General features: G+C 35.8%; 1 protein-coding gene across 1 annotated transcript; it reads right to left on the reverse strand.

Moving 5' to 3' along the window:
* Positions 1 to 20,502: 20,502 nt before the first annotated feature.
* On the reverse strand, positions 20,503 to 24,342 carry LOC107625186 (uncharacterized). Its single transcript, XM_016327760.3, has 6 exons — positions 24,028 to 24,342; positions 23,839 to 23,869; positions 23,695 to 23,708; positions 23,533 to 23,583; positions 22,645 to 22,706; positions 20,503 to 20,934 (listed from the first exon to the last, which is right to left on the reverse strand). Exons 1-6 carry the CDS (start codon positions 24,265 to 24,267, stop codon positions 20,655 to 20,657), a joined length of 678 nt encoding a protein of 225 aa, XP_016183246.1. The 5' UTR covers positions 24,268 to 24,342; the 3' UTR covers positions 20,503 to 20,654.
* Positions 24,343 to 24,884: the final 542 nt, after the last annotated feature.

The following is a 24,884-nucleotide window of genomic DNA, read 5'->3' on the forward strand; positions in this document are numbered from 1 at the left end:
TTGGACCAAATAAGTCAATATGTAGCAATTCAAGTGGTCTTTTAGTAGAGATGTCTTCCTTTGATTTAAATGAACTTTTTGTTTGTTTTTCCAATTGGCAAGCATCATAAGTGATGTCTCTGTCAAACCTTATCAAAGGAAGACCTCTTACTAAACCTTTCTTGACAAGTTTGTTTATTTGAAACATACTTGCATGACCCAATCTCTTGTGCCATAGCCACTTTTCAGATTCTTTAGAATGAAAACAAGCTACATTTTGATCCTTTAGTTCATCAAAAGTAAGTCCATACACATTATTACAATGCTTAGTGATGACTGCGCATCATGTTATATTTTTCTATGCTTTTTCATACTATAATTTAATTAATGATGCTTAATTATTGAGTGTTTTTGTGCTTAAATCATAGATTACTTTCATCCCTTTGATTTTGATTTATTTTGTAGAAAATGGTGGAAAAAGAAGTAAAAAGCACAAAACAAGCATGAAAGAAGAAAGGAGCATAAAAGCTGAAGCAGAGAAGAATCAGGGGAGAGCGCCTTTGGCGCTACACTTTCTTCAAAAGTCACAGCACCAAGCAACAGCGCCTTTGGCGCAACGTTTGTTCCAAGAGCGCCTGCGAAGTTGGGAAAATTTAGCTAGCGACGTGTACGCATGGGTGACGCGTACGCGTGAGAGTGAAAATTTAGCTGTTGACGCGTGTGCGTGGGTGACGCGTATGCGTGAAAGTACTATTTTTGATAGACCACGCGGGCGCATGGACGAAGTGTACGCGTGGAAGAGCGCCTTTGACACTAACGCTACGCCTGTGGTACCAACGCTGAAGACCACACGTACACGTGGATGACGCGTACGCGTGACAAGGGCCAAAAACATGGATGACGCGCACGCGTGGGGGACACGTACGCATGGGTGCATGAGCGCTACGCTTTCTTGAAAAGTGCTACGCCAGCTTGGAAGCCTCGCTTTTGCTCAATCAAATTCATTCCAAGTCCACTCTAAATTCAAGCAAGCAAGCCCATAATTGTAAACCAATCAAGGCCACAATAATCATCTAGAATAGTTAATTTTCATTTGATTGTAATTTGTTTTCAATTTCATTTTAATTTGTAATTTAAGCTAGCTTATAAATAAGCTTTAGTTTCATAGAGCGAGGAGAAAATTCAGCTAGGGGGAGTCTTCGGACCCTTCCTTCCCACCATTCTCTTCTCCTCTTCCACTTTCTTACTTGTAAATATTGTAGTTATGAATTACTAATTCTTTCCATTAGGAAAGAGAGCTCTATTGCAATCTGCTCGATTGATTGTTTTATTCTTCTTCTTTTATTCATCTCTCTTTGATTTACTAGAAAGATTTCGTTCTTCATTATAGCATTCAATTATCTTGGAAAAGAGATTGAATGTAATTGGGTTTTATGTGAACCTTGGAAGAGGAATCATAAAACCATGCTTGAAATCTTTTCTCACACTTGAGTAGATTTGGATTTTGGGTTGGATATTGTGACATTTAATCTACCCATTAATTGGATCTAGGAAAGTGTGTGGTATAATCAAGGACCAAGCTATATCTCTCTTCATGAACAACTAGACCAAGGAATTGGCTATTGATCAAGAATTGAGAGATTGAATCACCAAGGAATTGGGGTTCAATCACTCATGATTACCAAGAGGTCAATGAGTTGCATGATTGAGGAAGAGATGAGAATATGATTGATCTGGAGAATGCAATACCTCTTGATCCCAATGCCCCTTTTCCTTTTTAGTTCTAACTATTTACTTTCTTGCACTTTATTTTTCTTGCCATTTACTTTCTTGTACTTTATTGCTTTCCTTTACTTTCATGTCATTTACATTTCCTTGTTACTTATCATCAAATTGTGCTTGTCTAACTAGGCTAATTAATCAACTATTGCTTGCTTAATCCGTTAATCTCTGTGGGATTCGACCTCACTCTTGTGAGTTATTACTTGACGACAATTCGGTATACTTGCCGAAGGAGATTTTGTAGAGATGCAAGATTCTCATGATCACTTAGCAATAAAAAGCACTTCTTTGGTCTTTTCATTTACAACACAGCATTCAAGTCTTTCGAAAGTCACTAAATATCCTAAGTCACACAATTGACTTATACTCAAAAGATTGTGCCTCAAGCCATTTACCAAAAAGACATCATCAATGAAAGTAGAGTGATTATTACCTACTTTTCTAACAGCAACTTTTTTACCTTTTCCATCATCTCCAAATGTCACAAAACCTCCATCATACTTGTTTAATTTGATAAAAAAGTTGACCTTCCAGTCATGTGCCTTGAGCATCCACTATCCAAGTACCACATATCCCTTTTGTTCTTGGATGCTAGGCAAATCTGCATTAAAAACTTCAAGTAACCTTAGGTATCCAAATTAATTTGGATCCTTTGAAGTTAATCCATCTTGGTTGCCCAAGTGCATTGAAATCACAAACAACATTGTAAATTTGGTTTCCTACAATTCCTTATAGTTAAAACAATGATTTTCTGATGTATATTGCTGAAATTGAGGTGAGTTATTATGCTGGAAATGATTAAAGGACTGAAATTTTCTAGTTTTTGGAAGAGGTGTATTTCTTTTGACAAACTGATTTTTGTTATAATTTTTCCTCTTTGCAAAAGCATTCTCCCCATAATTTTTGAAAACTTTAGGACTCTTCGAATATGAGGTTTTGTTGTAAAATGGTGATTTTTTGAAAGCAACCTCATTATTCAAAATGTATCTGATAAACCACTATTTTATGGTTTATCTTGTACTCAATTGAGTGGTTTTTATCAACTCTTTACCCACTTATTCATACTATTTGCATGTTTTACGTTTTCCTTCCTGATTTTGTGCTATGATTGAAAACATGCTTCTTTGATCTTATATTTGCTTATTATTAATCCTCTCTTATTACCATTAGATGCCTTGATATGTGTGTTAAGTGATTTCAGAGATTACAGGGCAGGAATGATTTAGAGGATGAAAAGGAAGCATGCAAAAGTGGAAGGAATACAAGAAGCTGGAGAAATTGCTAAGCTGTCCAGCCTGACCTCTTCGCACTCAAATGGCTATAACTTTAGCTACAGAGGTCCAAACGACGCGGTTTTAGTTGCGTTAGAAAGCTAACGTCCAGGGCTTCGATTTGATATATAATATGCTATAGTTTCCCTGACGCCAGACGATGCGACCGCGTGCTCCATGCGGCCGCGTCGCATTGACAGAAATCCAACGTGATTGAATTCGAGACCAGCGAATTCTGGGCTGTTTTCGACCCAGTTTGCGGCCCAGAAAACACAGATTAGAGGCTATAAAGTGGGAGAATGCATCCATTCATAGGAAGCTTTTCACATTCACAGTTTTAGGAGTAGATGTAGTTTTTAGAGAGAGAGGTTCTCTCCTCTCTCTTAGGATTAGGATTTAGGACTTCTCTTAGTTTTAGGAGTGACTCTCAATCCAGGTTCAATGTTCTTTTTATTTATTTCTCCAATTTAATTTATGAATGTCTATGTCAGATTTAAGTTCTTTTGTGAATGCAATTCGAGGGATATTCAGATTTAATTTTGCTTTGCTTCATTTATAAATGCTTTTAATTTAATTTAGATATTTTTCCTTTTGGCTTTGGTTAATTAATTGGTGACGCTTGAGTTATCAAACTCATTGTTGATTGAAAATTGGAATTCTTCAAGAATTAATTCGAGTTCCACTAACTAACTTTTCCAAGGAAAGACTAGGACTTGAGGAATCAGAATTAATTCATCCACTTAACTTACCTTCATAGTTAGAGGTTAACAAAGTGGGAGAAAAATCCAATTCTCATTACAATTGATAAGGATAACGAGGATTGGACTTCCAGATCTTCATACCTTGCCAAGAGATTTTATTATTGTTAATTTATTTTACTTGTCATTTAAATATACCTGTGCCCATTGCCCAAACTCAACATTCCCCAGAAAACTCATAACCAATAATAAATACACCTCCCTGCAATTCCTTGAGAAGACGACCCGAGGTTTAAATACTCGGTTATCAATTTTAAAAAGGGGTTTGTTACTTGTGACAACCAAAACTTTGTACGAAGGGATTTCTGTCGGTTTAGAGACTATATCTACAACGCGACTGTTTTTATGAAATTCTTTACTGGCAAAAATCCCAACGTCAAAATGGCGACGTTGCCGGGAAATTGTAAACGTGTGCCTTATTATTGGTTATTGTAAATATTTGCTTTTTACTTGTTTATTTGTTTCTATTTTTGTTTTTATTATTGCTTTTTCATAAATTAAGAGGTTATTGGTTTTTATTTAGTTGTTAAAAAAAATTTCAAAAATTTGTTCTTAGTGTTCATCTTGATCTTCAAGTTGTTCTTCGCGTTCATCTTGACCTTCAAGCTGTTCTTAGTTGTTTTCTTCGTTTTGATCTAAAAATTTGAAATTTGGTGTCATTTTATTGTTTTTCTCTCTCCTCATTAAATTCAAAAATATTTTTTATTAATTTTTTTTCGAAAAAAAAATATATATATTTTCTGATTTTTATTTTTAAAATTTTTATCTTATCTTATCTTATTTCAAAAATCAAATTTCAAATTTCAAATTTCAAAAATTCAAATTTCAAAAATTTAAAATTCAAATTTCAAAATTTCAAATTTCAAATTTTAAAATTTAATTTTCAAATTCAAAATTTAAATAACTTTTTAATTTAAATTTATTTTTATTTTTATTTTTAATTTTTATTTGCTACTATGAACTCTCACCCCTTTGGTTATGTGTCTGGTTACAATAATGTTGCAGGAAGAAGAAATTACAATGAGAACAGGCATAAAGGTTGGAACAATCAAAGATGGGAGGAGCCACAAGGATTTGATCAACCCTCATGGCAACAACCACCTCCAATGGACTATCAACAACCACCACCATATGCCTATGAACCCTCTCCTCAACATAACTTTGGACCACCAAACTCACAAGCCCTTTTTTGCCATTCACCTCCATATGACCCTAACCCTCAACCACCATACCAACCACCTTATGAGCCATATGAACCATATATAGAACCACCCCAATTTCAATCCAATTACTCACAAGAACCACCACTTCAATATTCACCATCTCCATATCCATCAATCCAAGAGCACTATGATCCTATTTATGAAAGTCGAGTGCATCAAGAGACAAAGGATCATTTCAAGGAAACAGTGGATCGATGTCATGCAACCATTCATCAATTGGGGCAAGCAATAATGAGTCAATTAGCTTCCCGACGTTCGGACACTCAAGGAACCCCATGGCTTCATGTGGACAATCTAATGAAGAACGTAGTATGAAGGAGATACTAGAAACTCCAGTGAACAGTACGGAGCATGACTTTGTACTGGAACAAGTAGAGGAAGCCGGAATTATTGAAGAAGAAGAATTGGTTGAAGACTTAGGAGATGCAGAACCTCCATGGGAAAGTCCAGTCATAGAACTCCCTTCCAAGACGTTTGAAATTAATGCTGAGGAGGGTGTACAACCTCCAAAGCATATCACAGTTAAGGACTTGGAAGAGGTTGATCAAGAGATAGAGATTCAAGAAGAAGAAGCACAACCTCCCATGCCCTTGGAAAGTAATGAAGAGGAGATTGAATTGGAAGAAAGCTACCAAGAGAAAGAGGTTGAAATTGAAGAAGCTTGCAAAGAGGTGGTAATTATCAGAGAAGAGCACAAGGGAGTGGAGCTTGCAATTTCATTAAAAATACCTCCCCCTAAGTTGCCATCATCCTTCACAACATTCAAGTGGGTAAAATTCATATCCCTTAGCTTTTTAATTCCACTTGAATATGGGCTACTGGAGATGGATGGTCAACTTAGAGCTCTTTGTAACATTAAGAGTAAGAGGAAGATGGCCCGTGGTAAGAATTGTCCTGCAAGGTTCATCATGGTTGGAAGCTTTAAGTTTAAATGCAAAGGTTGGTGTAAAGTTCAACTGAATGGGTCTAGGAAGTTGTTTGGCCGCTTACGTGAGAATTCAGACTGCTTGCCACCCGGATGGAACAATATTGCTCAACCAAAAGACGGGTGCAAGGGCAAGGTCTGGGACCCCGGAATCCATTCTATCAATAACCACTCTTGGGGCCTGGTCACTTGCTTTAACTTACTTGAAGGCTTTTTGCGCCTAGTTTGGGATCCCGGAGGTTACTGGAGATACAAACATTGGTGGAGATTCCTGGATGAATTCAAGCACAAGGCACCATAACAGGAAGCTCACCAAATGTCCAACTTAAGGACTCTAACTAAAAGTGCTAGGTGGGAGACAACCCACCATGGTATGATCGTCCTTTTTCATTTTTATTTAGTTTTATTTGTTTTTGAGTTTCATTTTATTTTATTATATTTAACCTGGAGTTTTGCATCACATTCATATTAACACTGCATTCTGCATTTTCTTTTCAAAAAAAAAATGCCACGCGACGCGACCGCATCAGCGACGCGTCCGCGTCGCAAGGAGAGGAGAGAAAATAAAAATGAATAGAGAGTCACGCTGGAGCGTGGCTGGAGGCGTGCCAGTGGCACAAATCGACCCACGCGACCGCGTCACATGGGAACTTTGGCCTCCCACGCGACCGCATCACCCACGCGGCCGCGTGCCATGAAAATCAACGTCAACCAGGTGCATGGCCGAAAGTTGAGCTGGAGTTGGGCTGGACTCGTGCTGGAAGCCCAAGCCTCACCACGCGAACGCGTCACCCGTGCGTCCGCGTCATATTGGAAATAAGGCCACCCGCGCAATCGCGTCGACCACGCGACCGCGTCACCCTGGATTTTGGCAATACTGAGTTTTGAACAGAGAGTTGTACGACCGCGAGGCTGCACTCGCGCCACTAGCACAAATCAAGTCACGCGATCGCGTGCCCCACGCGTCCGCGTCACCTAACCTTATTTGCGCACCACGCGACCGCGTCACCCACGCGACCGCGTCGCCAGCATCGCACAACCTATCCAGATTAGTGCCAATTTTCTTATCCTTTCTTTTCCACTCCTAATTTCTTCCTTCTCTCTCCTTTCTCACTTTCTTTTTCTTCTTCTCATCCCTTTTCACTCTCATTCCATTTTATTTAATTTATTTGCATACTTTCATTCATTGCATATTTTTTTATTTTTTCTAAATTTATTATTTTACCATTGGTGTTCAAATGCTCTTATTCAACTATTATATCTTTTCTGGTATTATCTTGGTGCTTATGACTTGTTTTATTCTGATTGGGTAACATTATTTAAATCAATGCTAATCTTTTAAGATACTTGTACTTCTCTTGCATTGATATGAACTTATCTTATCTTGCATTACCCACACTCTCCCCTCCTTTGTTGCAAATTCTGCACCACTGGTATGCCATGGTTTCTCTTGTTTTCTCACGTACATGTTGACGCTTCCATGTAAATGAGACCCTTATCATTTGGCATTAACCCAACCATACTTCATTTATTTTCTTATCTCTATTATTGGGTTACTTTTCTTCCCTTTTTCTTTCAGGATGGCCACCTGGAAGGGAAGCGAAAGACGTTTTACATGGGGAGACAAACAAGTCCATCAGCACAATCCTTGAAGAAAAGCATCAGTTGGAACAGCCCTCCACCTGCACATCTCAGCATGCACCGAGGACGGTGCAATCTTTAAGTGTGGAGAGGTCGATACCGACTTCCATGGGTTAGTCACTTCATATTTTAGCACCAATGTTTAATTTTCTTTGTTAAATTAGTTGTTGCATTTGCATATTTGTTTGATTTTATGCATCTAGTTACTACTTGGTTAAAGTAATAAAATTCTTCTAAAGACCCTATTTTTGAAAATTTTCACTAATTTAAATTGAAAAATTTTTTGTTAAATTTGTTTGAAGTTGTATTTGGAACATGGTTTTGAGCCAAAGAACACACAACCTATGAGATTTTGAGCTTATTTACATGGTTACATTATTTAACCATAAATATTTTATTCTTGTGTGTTTACTTCTCTATAATTGTGATCTTTACTTTGTTTCAGTCTATATGTCCAATATTTAGTGTATTTACATGCTTGCATATGATTGAGGCCATTATTTGATTTTAGCTCACTTATCCCAAATAAGCCTACCCTTTAAATCACCCTTGTCAGCCACTTTGAGCCTTGAAATCCCCATTTGTTCTATATCTTACCACATCACTAGCCTTAAGCGGAAAACAAATTAATTATCCCAATTGAATCTTTGGTTAGCTTAAGATAGTGTGTTAATTAAGTGTGGAGAAACTGTGGGAACATGGGTTAATAAAGGAAAAGTATAATGTTTCTAATTTATTTGAATATCAGGAATTTGGGAACCTACTCATGAAAAACCAAAATAGAAAAATAATAGAAAATCTATGTGCATTGATAAGTTATGTTTGTTTCTCTACAAAAAAAAAAAGAGAGAGAGAGAAAAAAGAGAAAAATCCAAAAATACTCAATAAATAAGTAAATAAGGGGACAAAATTACCCCAATATTAAGTTTAATAAAAGATCAATGCACATGTGATAAAAATTAAAGAAAAATTTGGTACATGAGTATGGGAATTATACAAAAATGAGAATTATGGGTAGCTAGGCATGAATTTAAAAGTATATAGAGTATATGTATATTAGGTGAGAGCTTAGGTTAATTAAAGATTCAATTTATAAAGCTCACTTAGCCATATATATACCTTTATCCTTACCTTAGCCCCATTACAACCTTGAAAAAGACCTCATGATGTTTGCATTGGTATATTAAATATTGTTGATTGGTTAGATGAAGAACAAGGTTTAGAAAGCATGACTAGAGAAGAGTAGAGTGATTGACCCTAGACACCTTAGAGTAAGAGTGATATACACTACCAGTGAGGGTTCAATGCTTGATTCTATGTTCCTTGCTTTCATTAGCTATCTTCTTACAAGTTTACTTGTCCTTTATTGTATAATTTGAATGAGTGAAATCTGATTTATGTTTGTCTTGGAGAACTTATTTATTTTTAACCAAGTAGTTAGAAACATTTTGCATGTAGTTGCATTCATATAGATAGGATTGCATTTCATACATCCTACCATTCTTCTTCATCTTTATAGCTTCTCTTGAGCTTAGCATGAGGACATGCTATTGTTTAAGTGTGGGGAGGTTGATAAACCACTATTTTATGATTTATCTTGTACTCAATTGAGTGGTTTTTATCAACTCTTTACCCACTTATTCATACTATTTGCATGTTTTACGTTTTCCTTCCTGATTTTGTGCTATGATTGAAAACATGCTTCTTTGATCTTATATTTGCTTATTATTAATCCTCTCTTATTACCATTAGATGCCTTGATATGTGTATTAAGTGATTTCAGAGATTACAGGGCAGGAATGGTTTAGAGGATGGAAAGGAAGCATGCAAAAGTGGAAGGAATACAAGAAGTTGAAGAAATTGCTAAGCTGTCCAGCCTGGCCTCTTCGTACTCAAACGACTATAACTTTAGCTACAGAGGTCCAAACGATGCGGTTCCAATTGTGTTGGAAAGCTAACGTCTGGGGCTTCGATTTGATATATAATATGCTATAGTTTCCCTGAAGTTAGGTGACGCGACCGCGTGCTCCATGCGGCTACGTCGCAGTGATGGAAATCCAGCGTGATTGAATTCGAGACCAGCGAATTCTGGGCTGTTTTCGACCCAGTTTGCGGCCCATAAAACACAGATTAGAGGCTATAAAGTGGGAGAATGCATCCATTCATAGGAAGCTTTTCACATTCACAGTTTTAGGAGTAGATGTAGATTTTAGAGAGAGAGGTTCTCTCCTCTCTCTTAGGATTAGGATTTAGGACTTCTCTTAGTTTTAGGAGTGACTCTCAATCTAGGTTCAATGTTCTTTTTATTTATTTCTCCAATTTAATTTATGAATGTCTATGTCAGATTTAAGTTCTTTTGTGAATGCAATTCGAGGGATTTTCAGATTTAATTTTGCTTTGCTTCATTTATAAATGCTTTAATTTAATTTAGATATTTTCCCTTTTGGCTTTGGTTAATTAATTGGTGACGCTTGAGTTATCAAACTCATTGTTGATTGAAAATTGGAATTCTTCAAGAATTAATTCGAGTTCCACTAACTCTAACTTTTCCAAGGAAAGACTAGGACTTGAGGAATCAGAATTAATTCATCCACTTAACTTACCTTCATAGTTAGAGGTTAACAAAGTGGGAGAAAAATCCAATTCTCATTACAATTGATAAGGATAACTAGGATAGGACTTCCAGATCTTCATACCTTGCCAAGAGATTTTATTATTGTTAATTTATTTTACTTGTCATTTAAATATACCTGTGCCCATTGCCCAAACTCAACATTCCCCAGAAAACTCATAACCAATAATAAATACACCTCCCTGCAATTCCTTGAGAAGACGACCCGAGGTTTAAATACTCGGTTATCAATTTTAAAAAGGGATTTGTTACTTGTGACAACCAAAACTTTGTACGAAGGGATTTCTGTCGGTTTAGAGACTATATCTACAACGCGACTGTTTTTATGAAATTCTTTACTGGCAAAAATCTCAACGTCAGTATCCCAGACCTGACCTATTTGATGTAGGTTCGGTTCTTGGTGATGGCTCAGTTTCACTAGTGTAAATTTCATCAAATTTCTGCTCATGTGTGGGAACATATCCAATACCAGATTTTTTGGATGTGGATTTAGTTTTTGATGAAGAAGCCACAAATTTCATAGAAGAATCATTAAAAACTGCACTTTCCTTGGTTACATAACCTAAACCAGATTTTTCAAACAATGGTCTTTGACTTGCAAGTAATTTTTCTAAGTTACTAGAACTTTAAGCAAATTTTGCTAAATCACCATTCAGCTTTTTAATCATTTCATTTAGTCTTTCATTTTTAGCAATAAGCTCTTGAGAAGGATCCACAATGTGCTTTCCTTTTAGTTTTTCAAGTTCAGATTTTAGAAATCTGTTTTCTTCAATAATTTCCAAAGCACATTCAGTTTTCTTCACCTTTTCTCTCAAAAAATTATTTTCAGCTTTCAAAATTTCTTTTTCAGATTTGCATTTAGTGTATTTTTCCAACAGTTTCGAGGAATTTAGTGTAAGATCATCTATTATAGCATGTAAATCATCTATAGACAAGTCATAGTAATTTACCTCATCAAGATGATCATTACCAGCCATGAAGCAGATTTTATCTTCACCTTCAGAATCTTCTTCCTCATTCGAGTCATTCTCAAGATTCTTCCAAGATGCCATGAGCACTCTCTTCTTTTCTTTCTTTCCTTTGTCCTCCTTCTTGAGCTTTAGACAGTTGAACTTAAAATGTCCAGCCTCCTTGCAATGATGACAAGTCACCTTACTCAAGTCCTTCTTGTAATCCTTTGAGCTTGAACCCTTGTATTTGCCTTTGTTCTTCATTATCCTTCTAAGTCTCCTAACAAAAAATATAAGTTCATCATCTGAAATATCATTACTAGACTCACTCTCTTTTGATTCTATTTTTGACTTGAGAGCTATTCCCTTTTTTTTTTTTTTGAGTCCGGGTTTGTGTGTGGCTTCATAGGCAAGGAGTTTTCCTCTCAACTCATCATAGGTTATAGGACTTAGGTTATTGCTCTCGGCTAGGACAATGGCAGTAGTTTTCCATTCCTTTGTGAGGCTTCTAAGGAGTTTTCTTACTAGGGTTTGTTCTGAGTAGGTTGTTCCCATAGCATCAATATTATGATTGAGAATCTCTCAAATACTTCATTAATGCTTTTTCCATCCTTCATATTAAATATCTCGTACTTTTTTCGTAGCATATCAATCCTCGTTTCTTTTACTTGTTTAGTGCCTTCGTTTGTAACCTGGAGTTTCTCCCAGATTTCTTTGGCTGTCTTGCATTTAGACACCTTTTAGTACTCTTCAAAGCTGATAGCACAGTGAAGAAGGTTGATGGATTTAGCATTCAGCTCCATTTTCTTCTTGTCGTCATCATTCCATTCAGCTTCTTCTTTTGGAGTCACCACTCCATCAGCACTTATTTTTATTGGAAACTTGGGACCGTTGACAACAATCTTCCAGATGTTGTAATCAATGGATTGAATGAAGATCCTTATCCTCTCTTTCCAGTAGGCATAGTTCTTCCCGTTGAAGAAGGGAGGCCTGTTGTTTGACTGGCCTTCAATAGAGTATAGGCAAGTGTGGTTGTGCCCAAGTTGTTCGCCATTGGACCTTTTCTCCAAGCGGTGAAGCTTGATTCTTGAGACCTTGTCTCTTGATACCAATTGAAGGTTGTAGAAGGCTTAGAGAAAGGGGGTTGAATCTATGGCCTTCTTTTAACTTTAATATATTAACCCCTTAAAACAAATTTTCAATCTGAATCTGTTTGAACTCAACAACGAAAAATTTATGAGACAATTTCATTTTGTCTCATAAATATCAGAAAACGGAACAGAGCAGGGAAGAGAGAAGCTGACACCATCATGTATCCTGGTTCAGTTGCCTTGTGCAATGCAACCTACATCCAGTCTCCACCACAACAATGGTGAAATTTTCACTATTGTTAAAGTATTACATACACCAATTCCACAGGATTGACACAATCCTTTTACACTCAAGTTCTAACCTAACTTGATTTGGTTATACTAATACCTAACTCTTCACTCTTAGTGCTAACCCAACTAAGAAAGAGATACCTCACTGGTACAAGATACAAGACACAGAATCAACCTAAAGAAATCTGAAATCACTCTAGGCTTTTCACTCAAGTGTATCACTCTGCCTCTTTTCACTCTTAGGCTTTTACCTGAGCTCTCTCATTCTGCCTTTTACCTCAAGAAATTACAGAAAGATAAACATTAAAAAGAAAATTACAATCTATAAAATATGAAGGAGATTAATGCTTCAACAGCCTCTTTGCTATGTGATGAACTAGATTTGCTTGCCTCTAATTTATTTCCTCATTCTGGTGGAATGCTCCTTTGACTAGGAAGCATTGTCCAAGTTGATGAACTTCTTTAGAAAACTCTTCTCAGAACATGAACCTCAAAACACTGGTTATCTCTCCTTAGCTTCAGAATGATGAAAAGTCTTCTTTTGTATCTCTTTGCATGTTGCTGGGTTTCTCTCTCCTAGGTCAACTCCTTGAGCTGTGTGCTACCAACTTACCATATCACTTTTTCCAGCTAATCCCCAAATTGGAAGTTTTCATCTGCCTTTCTCTTGCTTGACCGAAAGCCTCAGGGAAGCAAAGATAAACAGTCTTCCAATGGTAAAACAGATCTGAACCATTGAGATACTACTTGGTCCCCAAGACACACATTTGACCATAGATTTACAGCAGTGTTGATCAGAGGTCATCTTTTCCATGTATCCCAATTTGGACTGGCAGAGAGTTGGAGAAGAGGAGAAGAAAGCACGATGCATGCAAGAGGAAATAAGTTACCTTTAACTTCTGCCTTAGCTTGATTTGGTTTGATTTGGGTGATTAGACCTCTACCTTTCTTGTTTAATCCTTCTCTTTCTTTCTTCTTTGGTGAACAGCTTAAAGGCTAAGTTTTCTCTCACTTTCTCTGAGTTCTGACCGAAGAAGAAAAAGTGAAAGTTGCTTTACTAGAAGCAGATTGGAGGGATTGGCTTGAGAGATGAATTCGGGCTTGGGTCGGTTATGATTCTTTTAGCCCGTTTGATTTCTTTGGCCCATCTGATTTCATATCTTTGATTCCTTTGGGCTGTTATTGTTTTGTAGCCCACCAGCTTTGGTTTTCTTATCTATCTTATTGGGCTGCTGCAACAAGGAATTTTGGCCTGCATCATTCAATCAGACATAATCAACACTAATTGGTTAATTTGCCCAATAAGATAATGTTTGTCATCATTAATTAATTTAGTTAATTTCTTAACTCAACTTCCTTCCATGCTAACATCAGCCTTCCCACTGTGCCTCTTGGTTCCACACACTTCATATTGCTCATACCTACCTCCCTACTCACCTTCTCCACTAACGAGATGTTTTTAGTTTCACAAAGAAAAAGCACCTCGGGAGAATGGGACTTAACCATCCTTTTAGTTTCACATGATCATCTTTATGGATCTTCGGGTGCCTTTTGATGGGAGGCATCTTCACCCATTTCAGCAGCTGTCAATTCCAGTAAATAATGCTTCTTTGATGAAGATTCAACATCTATATCTCCCGCTCTTCTTTTCTTTCCAACCTTGGTTGGAGCATTAGTTCTTTTCCTAGTCATCTCCTTATTATTCTTTTTCCTCACTCCTTGGTGTCCACATTTGCTTCCCCCTACAAGAAATGAGAATGGTTCTATTAGAAGAGAATTTTGATCAGATAATTCTCTTAAGTTGGAGCTGTGAGTATCATTCTCATTTGCATCAAGTTTTTTAATTTTTAATGAGAGCCTTGCTTTATGGAGTTGCAGTTGCCTCTCCCATCACACTTAAAACCTTATCATTGTCTTTATCAACTCGAGCATTGTCTTTGTGTACTGAAAAGGATGCAATTTCTTTAAGGAGACTAATTGGGGTAGGTTTTTCTCCACGCTCATTATTAACACCACCTGAACTTGTTGAATTAAGAGTCTGGTTCTCCTTTTTCTCCTCCACACGTCTCTCCATTTGTTCAGATCGGAGCCAAGCACCCCACCTTTCTTCTTTCAACTTTCCTTTGACCGAGTCTTCAATTTGAAGATTACAGACCGTGGTTTCATGACTATTCATTCTACAGTAATTACAAAAGATGCCTATTCTTTCATACTTAATATGTACTTCAATAATTTTTTTATTTGGGTCGGCAACTTTCAATTGTCTTCGAAGGGATTTGGTCATATCTAAGTTGAGCAGTACCTTTAATATTCTCTCTTCTTTGCCTCTCATCAGAAAGAAGTCCACATCCTTAATCTCTCCCATGTGTCCGCCAATTTTTCTAACGAAGTCTTTAGTTTTGCAGTGCTCAGACAATCCCCATAATTAAGTCCATATAAGGACATGCGAAAATTCAGACTTCGTAATGGTTAGGTCATCATGCCATCTTCTGACGTTCAGAATGTAGTTTTTGAAGGTCCACGACGCTCTCCTCTATATCCTAATTAGGTCTGTCTCTTTTGCAAAAAAGAATTGGAACATGTTTTTTTCCATGATCCAAGACTTTGAAGCATAGTTATCAGAATTGAATTGTCAATCGATCCGACCAGATTACTGAGTTATTGGTTTAACTGGTGGGTCATAGGTTAAACCGATTAACCCGGTCATAATTAAATAATCATATAAAATTTATTTTTTTTATATCAAATTAATTTATTTTCTAATTCATTAATTAGTTTGTATCTATTACATTATTCAAATATATGTTAAAAAATATTAATATTAATAGATGTCATATAATTATCAATAACAAAAATGTTATGATTAATAAAAATTTTTTGCTTATTTTTTTTAATTTATAGATATTTAACAAAGTTTAATTTTTATTTTAATAATTATATATAAGTAAAAATTAATTAATTTAAGAAAGAGTAAATATAAAATAAAAAATAAATTAAATTAATATGAATACTATTCATTAGAATAAAAAAAATATCTTAAATTTGCATGACTAAAAGAATTAATACATAAGTTATTAATTAGGATATGTCTAATGGTTAGTAATATATTTATAAAAAGACACAATATAATATAATGAGCAAACTTGATCTAATGGTTGTAGGTTCTTTTATAACTTGAAGGACTCAAGTTCAAACCATTCACATTATTGCCATGGTTATAGCAGGAATTTTGCCATGGTCTAGATCCTTATGGACGAACAAAATTGGTATTGTTAATCCTTACGAACAAACACAATTGAAATTGTCGAAATTTGAACTTTGAAACTCTACTAAACCCTAGCAGAGCGTTGTGAAACCATCATAAATAGTTTTTATCTTTGTTAATAAATTACAAGAGTTATTAGAGAAGCCCCATATTGTAATTCTCATTTTTTTTCCAAACCACTCGTTTATTAATAATAATAAGTTCAACCGACTAAATCTCCATTTTGGTCTCTAAGATTCACGTGATTACTCATTTTGGTCTCCGAAATTCAAAATTACCTATACTAGTCCTCCAAATTCAAATTCGGGCACCATTTTGGTCCCTCGACTCTTTCCGGTGATGACTAGACAAATGGAGTAATGAGGTGACACCCTCCGTGCCACACTGGATGATTAGTAAACGATGTCGTTTATCCTTGGCATCCAAATAAGTTAGAAACGTCGTCCAAGCAGACAACACTGGTAGTGGAGCCTCAATAGTCTGACTTGTTTAAAAGAGTTGTCTACTTGGACGATGTTTCTGACTTGTTTGGGCCCCAAGGGTAAATGACGTCGTTTACTCATCATCCAGCATGGTAGGGAGGGTGTCATCTCATTACTCCGTTTGTCTAGTCATTGTCGGAAAGAGTCGAAGGACCAAAATGGTGTCCAAACTTGAATCTGAAGGACCAATATAGATAATTTTAAATTTCGGAGACCAAAACAGATAATCGCATAAATCTGAGGGACCAAAATAGGAATTTAGTCAAGTTAAACCCTAAACCCAAAAAAAACTGAACTCATTGTGGTTAGTGAATTGAGTCGTCATTTTTTTAGATGGTATGCCTTTCGAAAAAAAGATGCAAAAAATTAAAGTAAAGACGGAAACAAAAATTTAGAAGAGGGAAACGAAAAGAGAGAAAAGAATGGGTGAATGTGTAGGGTGAAACAGATGAGCGCATGAGGCTGATGCCATTAACATTACTGCTACTCTCTGAGTTTGATCCATTCTTCTACTCCCGCCACTAAGTTAATTTTAGTCAATGCTTACTCTTTTAAGTTGGATTCTTCAATTAGACTTACGAATTGTTATTAATAATTTTTTTTGTCCAAAACACAATAAAGATAAATTCACAATTTTATGATAAGTATTAATATATGAGTGATTTGGAAAAAAAATGAAAAATTACACAAAGAGATTCCTCTAATAACTTTTGTAATTTGGAAAAAAATTACCCTAGTTAGTTAAGTTATCAAAACTCGTTAAATTAAGAATGAGTATTAACTATGATGATATAATATATTTCATCCAATAATTATTAGACATATCATAGGGTATAAACAACTTTTTATTTGAAAAAAAGTTTAATAAAATTCACTAAATTTTAAACCCTCAAATAATAATATAACATCAAAATTAAATTTCTCAAAAGACTAATGAACCACTCTGAATCTTTACTCCAAAAGTTTTCTACAATATAAAAACATATATAAACCAAATGTAATCTTTGTTAAGTTATACAGTTCAATAACATTTTATACGAGATAAATTTTACCAATCTGATTGTTAAATTCCAACATTTCACTATATAGCTAAATTTCATAAAATTTAAAATTGAGATTGTAAATCAACAAAACTCATACTTGATGTAAACAAATTCCTCCCCTATATATAAATAGTATCTATGGTGCCTTTGATTAATTGGTTATGATAACTATATAAATGTTGTTAAAATTAAAAATATATTTTTTTATTTTAGTAATACTTTTTTATTTTTTAAATTAAAAAATAACATTAAATCTTAAAAAAATATTACTTTAATTTTAACAATACTTTTTAAGACACCGTAACCATCATAGCATAAGCATCATAGTCCATAGATGCCAAAATTTGAGGAGATAAGCCTCAATATAGTCCCTGAAGTTGCACTCGAGCCTCATAGTAATTCCTGAACTTAAAAGTTTCTCAGAGTCATCCCCGAACTTGCACTCCGGGACTCAAACTCATCCTTCCGGCAATTTCTGGACACCTGGCGCAACCGGAAAGCTGAGTTGGCCTCTTTCCTGACACGTTGGCATAACATTAACGACGTAGTATTTGCTGTGGCGCCAAAATGACATGAAACAACGTCGTTTCATGCTAAAAACCCCCTTCCTCAACGTTACCCTAACAAATTGTCTCCCCCCTCTCAAATCACAACACAAACACAGGGGTCTCTTCTTCTCCACTACACTCATCAATGGCGTCTGTGTGATTGTCGTTCACGCCACCTTCCTCTCTTCCGGCTACCTTCTCACCGCCACCGGCCCCCAAGCCCTCTTTGACGACGCCCTCTCACATCCCTCCACTGGTAACACTTTCACTAATTCCCCGTTTTGTTCTTTCTTTTTTCTTTAACGAAATCATTTAATTTCAATATATTTTATGTGAAATATCCAAATATCATTAATTATCACTCTTCTTTAGTGAAAACAATTGAAAATTCTGTTTTCTGTTTTCACTTCTTTCTTTGCAAGAACCCAGAAAACATAGAAAGTAAAAAGGGAAACGAAACGTGCCCTAAGTTTGTAGCACTAGCTATGTAGAACAATTTTTATCTAATCGGTGTAAGAGAGTTTTATAAGATTATTTGTTCTTGAGTTGATGATTTATTGAAAACCATCAAATACTGATATGTGATTGATTAAGTGAATTACATAGGTTCATTATTTAGATTATAAAGTAAATTTGATCTTTCTAAGGTGGTAGCTGTTAATAAACCATGATAACTACAAATAATGGCAATTCATGCCGAAAAATTGCACTATCCTTGGGCTTCTATACTAGACGAAGGATTAGGCTATGCAATCTAATATGAGGATCAAGTTAATTAAGCTGAAGTTAGAAGATACCTTGTGGTATCAAGAGAAGATGTAGCAAATTGATATATGCAGCCTGAAGCTTATAATTAGCATTTACTGGCCATTTTTAATACGTGGTTTGTGATTGTGTGTAGAGGAGGTGTCTGTAGAGAACTGGACAAGAATATGTCTTTGTTTATGTCAATCCAAAAAGGTTTCAAATAAAGTGCTGGTAAAGTGCCTCGTCATGAATGAGAAGTTACTCATAGATGCCTTGAAGGAAGGGTCTTCTGACCCTGCACACCTTGAGATTTGGTAAGCCTCTTTTTTCCCCTTCAAGCTATAAATTAGTTAGAAATGTATTTATATGCAGTTTCATTAGATCCTTCAGACTATGCAGGCATCAGATGGAAGCTGTCCCTTATTAGTTACTTAATGAAACCATTTGAAAGAAAAGGCCAATATTAGAAAACCATGCTCCTAATTAAACCCAAATCAAGGTCACGCAGTAATTGTGCAAGAAGAATGTTTGATACACATAAATTCAAGCACATCACTTTTGATTAACCATATATCGAACTAATTTATTCAACAATCTACCAATAATTCATCAAGGGGATCGTAGCAGGAGTTGTGATTAAGTATTAAAGAAATTATATACTTATATCGAACTAACCTGACTTTTTATTCTCAAAACTGATGGCAAGCTGTCTTGGGTGCAAGTTTTTTCAATCCGAAAGCCTTCTGTTTCAGAATGCACAACTATGCCTCTGCCTTTCTAATGATTCTGATTAATAACATCTCTAGCAAGATGCATGCAATTCAGTAGTTGTGTCACATCAACATCACTAGTCCGACTAATCACAATATTTGATTTCAAGCCTTCTGTAAATATCACCAACTTTGGTAATATTTTTTCTTTCATTTGCTGCATTGCAAAATTAAAATTTTTTGTAACTGACTAACCTGATTTTCTTTGTTCATGTTGAATTGGGCTGCGTTGGAGTTTGGAGCTTCTATTTGTTGATGACTTATTTTATTACTCTTTTTAATTGAATAGAATTTCCATTCTTGATAGAGGAAGACCAGAAACTAAAATATAATGGCTATGGTGGGGGCAAAAAATCATACATGATTTTTAGTAAAAACTGAAGTACTGAATTGTGATTTGAAAACCTTTTGAAATTAGAGTTTGTACTCTGTATTGTCAACTTTTACCCTTTTCCCCCATTCCTTTCTTTGTCACATCAAATATTAAGATAGAATAGTTAAGGGAATAAAAAAGCCACCAGAAATATTTTGTATATTCGTTCTATGCTGCAAATTTTAAGCTTGTGTGTATTGAGTTTTGTTCCTCAAAGGTTATCAGCTTTTCTTTCTGGGTGAAGTCGGATATGTTGTGAAAATTTAAATTTTCTATGATTAATCGTACTTCTTGTGAATTTATGGTTATGTCATGATCTGGTGCTTTGATTTTTCTACATACAGTGTTAGGGATTATACTATAGCAAATGAAAGCAGCAATTATTCTGAGCAGAGCGCTGTGGGGAAGACAAGAACAGAGAAACGAAGAGAAGAGAAGACAGAGCGTTGTGGGCTTCAAAATTGGAGATTAGGGTTTTAACTTGATTTAAGGGACCAAATTGATTCCGGACAGTTTACTATGCCACATCAGCTAGCCGTTGTAATGCCCACGTGTCACGAAGCCTGCCAACTTAGCTTTCCGGTTGCACCAGGTGTCCAGAAATTGCTGGAAGGACGAGTTTGAGTCCCGGAGTGCAAGTTCGGGGATGACTCTGAGAAACTTTTAAGTTCAGGGACTACTATGAGGCTCGAGTGCAACTTCAGGGACTACATTGAGACTTATCTCAAAAATTTGAGCAATACACACTAAAAGTCATTCATTAACTTTATAAATCAAATAATCATGTTGCCTCACCTCTAATAACCAATTGAAAACTGGAAATAAGGCCTCATCGGGCTCTTATTATGCAGAAATGCAAGCATAATTTTAGTGAGCTATCTGATTATACAAATACAAATTTTAGGAACACATCCTTCATTGCAATTATCAGGAACAATTTGAAAGCAATCACGACGTAATTTCGGGTCATCTCATGGTGGACATAATCAGCCAAAATCTCTTCAATACCAGCACTTATGTGCCAGAATACAAAGAGATTCGCTGCGAGCATGGAATATGCGTTCGGGAATATCAAAAGAAGTGGGACAAGTGCAGTGGCTTTTAGCAGCTGCTCTCTCTTTGTCTTCGGACCTACACTCCTCAATCCACTGTATCGCTCCTTCCTATATACATGCCGAACAATGGTTAAAGTAATCAAACCAGACCTGTAAAATGCCCGTTTCTATTTCAAGAGGATTTCACAAATGTTTCAATGACATTTCTATTGTCAAATTTTCATGACCTAAGACCAGTATACTGATCCCTTTAGGCTTGAATAGATTGAACCCAATTAGAACAAGCACCAAGATTGAGGTTTTACAAATGCATACCCTAGACAAGCTTATTATTATCAAGAAATAAATAGAAAAGGGGGTTTTGAAAAAAGAAGGGGGGAGGCAAGTTAAATCGAACATCTCATCCAACACACACTGTTTACTCTACAATTGGATTTTTATCTCACAAAGATATCCACTCAAATCCAGGCTAAAACCCCCAAATCATTTGGCCTTTAGAATAAAAAATAATATGTGCTGGAAACATCGATCAACGTGATATTGAAGCCAATATTACACAAATTAAAATTAATGAACACAACTGCTTCAGCAGTGGCCAAGTTGATTAAAAATGAAGGACAAGACACTTGACGACACGGAATACATTGTGTTAATTTTTATTTGGTAACCTCATATAACCTAACCTCCAGTTAAATGTTTCATGATCTAGAAGAGATTTGACGTCATCAAAGACAGCCAAATATTTTACCATTACTCAATAAATCACAAGCACCAAAGTGTATGAGTGCAATAATTAATTACTGCAGCTTTGAGCCTTTGTAAACATGAAAGGAATTAACCATCTTAGGTGAAGCTTCACAGATTCAATTGCAGGGTATATACTTAAGGATTGGCATATGGAAAAGTGTTTTATGGTAGCAGTTCAAAAATCAAAACAATGTCGCGTCACATGGATGACGATGAAAATCATTAATACTCCCAAAAATAGGACGATAAGGTTTAAAAATCTTGATTGGAAAGAGATAGATGCAAAAGCAAGTTTCTAGGGTGGAGCAAGATTCTTCTGTTGCCAACATTGAGGTGGGTGGATTTTGATCTGTGATGATTAAATTGATTTCTTTTATGAATACACTAAAGATCATTTTCTAGATTAATTAACAGCAAGTTATCCAAACAAAAATGAAGAATGTTCAGGCACGGTGTTCTGATAAAGAAATTAATGATAACCTATGGGTCAGGGACTCAAACATGGACACCTAACACGACAGGCATACCAAAATCAAAGAAATAAATCCAACAAATACAAGGTATTCATTCTAAGTCCCTCACAAAAAAATGGAGCATGTTGTATACATCTTTGGTATCTAAGATTTTTTTTTAATAAAATTGGTATCCTCTATTTATATGCCCTTTTAGTAAAATAAGTATTTATTTCTATGCCCCTTTAATAAAAAGTTTTTTATTTTGGGCTTTCATGACAAGATGTGGTCTGAAATTGCTCCAAAAGATAACAAGAAAAATCAATAGGCTGGGTTCATGCTTCATAGATGCTAACTCAACATGTCTTATCCTTTTGCATATTTTTTCCTTCAACTATCCAAGAATATTATTTTTTTTATTCTATTAAAAATAGCAGTTATGACTATATTTACGTATAAACTTTGAAAATTCCAACAAACAAGGTCCCAGAAAAGTCACTAGTCTCAGCAATCAGGCCAAGAAATAAGCATATTAATACAACAGAAGATGGTGATGCTTGAAAAAACTGAAACTAAAATCAATTTTATTATTGAATACTTTGAATTTACACCAACTAACCTCTGGATGCTATCGCCAGTAGTAGTAGCAGTTGCATAACCAGCTGCACCGTGAGGCTGAACCTGGGAGACATTGTCACACGGTTTAACAAGACTGAAGCATTTACAATCTAAGATGCAGCGTTAACATATATGGTAGTAGTTTTAAGGAAAGTTACTACTTAGCACACTATTGCCAGGCCATTACATCTAGTGATAGAAAAAGAAAGAAAAAACTTTGTTGTTGTCTATGATAGAGCAAAACGGACTCTGCAGGGAGCAAATAGCTTTACAGATATATCTCTCAAACATTGTTGAGAACTTGAGATAATAGACATACACAAAATAAAAGCTTTTCGTTTTCTATCCACTTTCTTCATCATCTTGCTCAGAAGAGGGGAAAAAAGTTTTTGATCATTTATGAAAATGTTCTACTACCCAAACAGTCCCACTACCCAAGCATATTATAAGGTAGACACCGGAGTGTGGAAACAAAGTTGGCTCTAAAATCCAAGCTATTTCTCTGAGTGAAGAAATTTGCAGAAGATTGTCCCCAAACAAAATGTCCAAAAGACCCTCTCCTTAACTTAGGATATTAAAAATTACATGAAAGCCTCTAGCAATAATAGTTTCGTCAACTGACAAAAATCACACTTTCAATATCCTTACTAATTCTATTTTCCTTATTTTATCAAGTTGAACAGATATGTACAAATATGTGAACAACACAACACTCCAATTCAAACATTAGCAAAAGAATGAAATCCTTCATTAAGATGAATCAATCCATTGATTAGTTGAAGTAGTTCCAATCAAGATAAAACAGCTGAAGGAAGCATAACATGCAACAGTAATCACATCAAATAAGAAATCTGCTAAGAGCAAAAAATATGAAATCTTAGAATGAAACCTTGAAAGTTGCTATTCCGGTTCTGTAACAGGGGCGATAAAGTTTCAGAACCTAGTGAAATTTACACAAATCAAATGACACATTAGACAAAAATCTTTAACTAAAACCTACAACCCAACCAAATTCTCTATCAATCAAATAGTAATAACTAATAAGCAGTACCTCATAAGCGCGCACTAAAAGCACACACACCACACGTCCACATCAACCACCATAGCAACGCACATTGAAGTCATCAGTGGCAATAAATATCTCAAAAACTAAATCAGAAACAGCAAATAACAACAAAGAAATGAAAATCGCAACCTTGGCCTCCAGCGAGATTCGCATCTCTAAGCTGCACCATAAGCAGGGAAAAAACATAAATCATGAAAACAAGAAAACAATGGAAACTAAAATATTCTAACAGTATTTGCTAACTATCAGTGTTGCCACAAGAAATCGTGCAAGAAAATGACAGCGATACAAGAGAATCGAGGAAACGGTTATGCTTACGTCAGATCCGGAGACACCAATTCGGAGGCTTTGGGTAGCGGACCTGGGAATGCGGAGTAAGCTGAGGAGAGCCAAGGGATGGCAGGAGGAGCCGCCATCTGCGGCGGTGATCGGTGACGAAGGTGGCGGAGAGGTGGTGGAAGAGGAGGAGGTGGTTGATGATTGAACGATGAAGTTAGGAGAGATTCTGAAGAGAGGCTTGGATGTAGAGAGCCTCTTGCTCAGGGTCAGAGCCTGCATTCTTTTTTCCTTTTTTTTTTTTTTGTGATTTTGTGCTTTTTTTGGTTGGATTGCTGATTTGCTGGTGCTGAAGGGTGTAACTGAAATCTATTAATCTTCTATTAATCTATCTATTAATATATAATAGGAGACAAGTAATGGGTTCTATGCTCGACACGTGTAGCAGTTTCTTGAATGACAAGTGGCATGCAGGGTAAGTAGAAAATTTAAGCAATATATAATGGGTAAATCTGACATTGCAATGCACATGAAGTAAACCAGTCATATATATAATTCAAATATCCACTTTTTGACATTAAACAATCCTGACGGGAGACCTGAAACTCCCCACTACTTCTCAACCTGGTAGGAGACCTGAAACACAATGGATGAACATTTTGATTTAGGATCAGATTTGCATGGAATTTCAAAATATTTAATTTGTTGTAAGGGTGTGGACAACTCCAAACAAGTTCAATGTCAGCGAGATTGGCTCCATCGAAATGGTTCTTCAAGATAAACAGGTAGGAGCATTTTTTACAAAAACATAACTGTGCTTTATATGTCATGTAGAGATAAGCCTCAATGTAGTCCCTGAAGTTGCACTCAAGGCTCAAAGTAGTCCCTGAACTTAAAAG

The sequence above is a fragment of the Arachis ipaensis genome, chromosome B2, assembly GCF_059453495.1.
Source record: "Arachis ipaensis isolate K30076 ecotype BB chromosome B2, ASM5945349v1, whole genome shotgun sequence".
NCBI classification, from domain to species: Eukaryota; Viridiplantae; Streptophyta; class Magnoliopsida; order Fabales; family Fabaceae; genus Arachis; species Arachis ipaensis.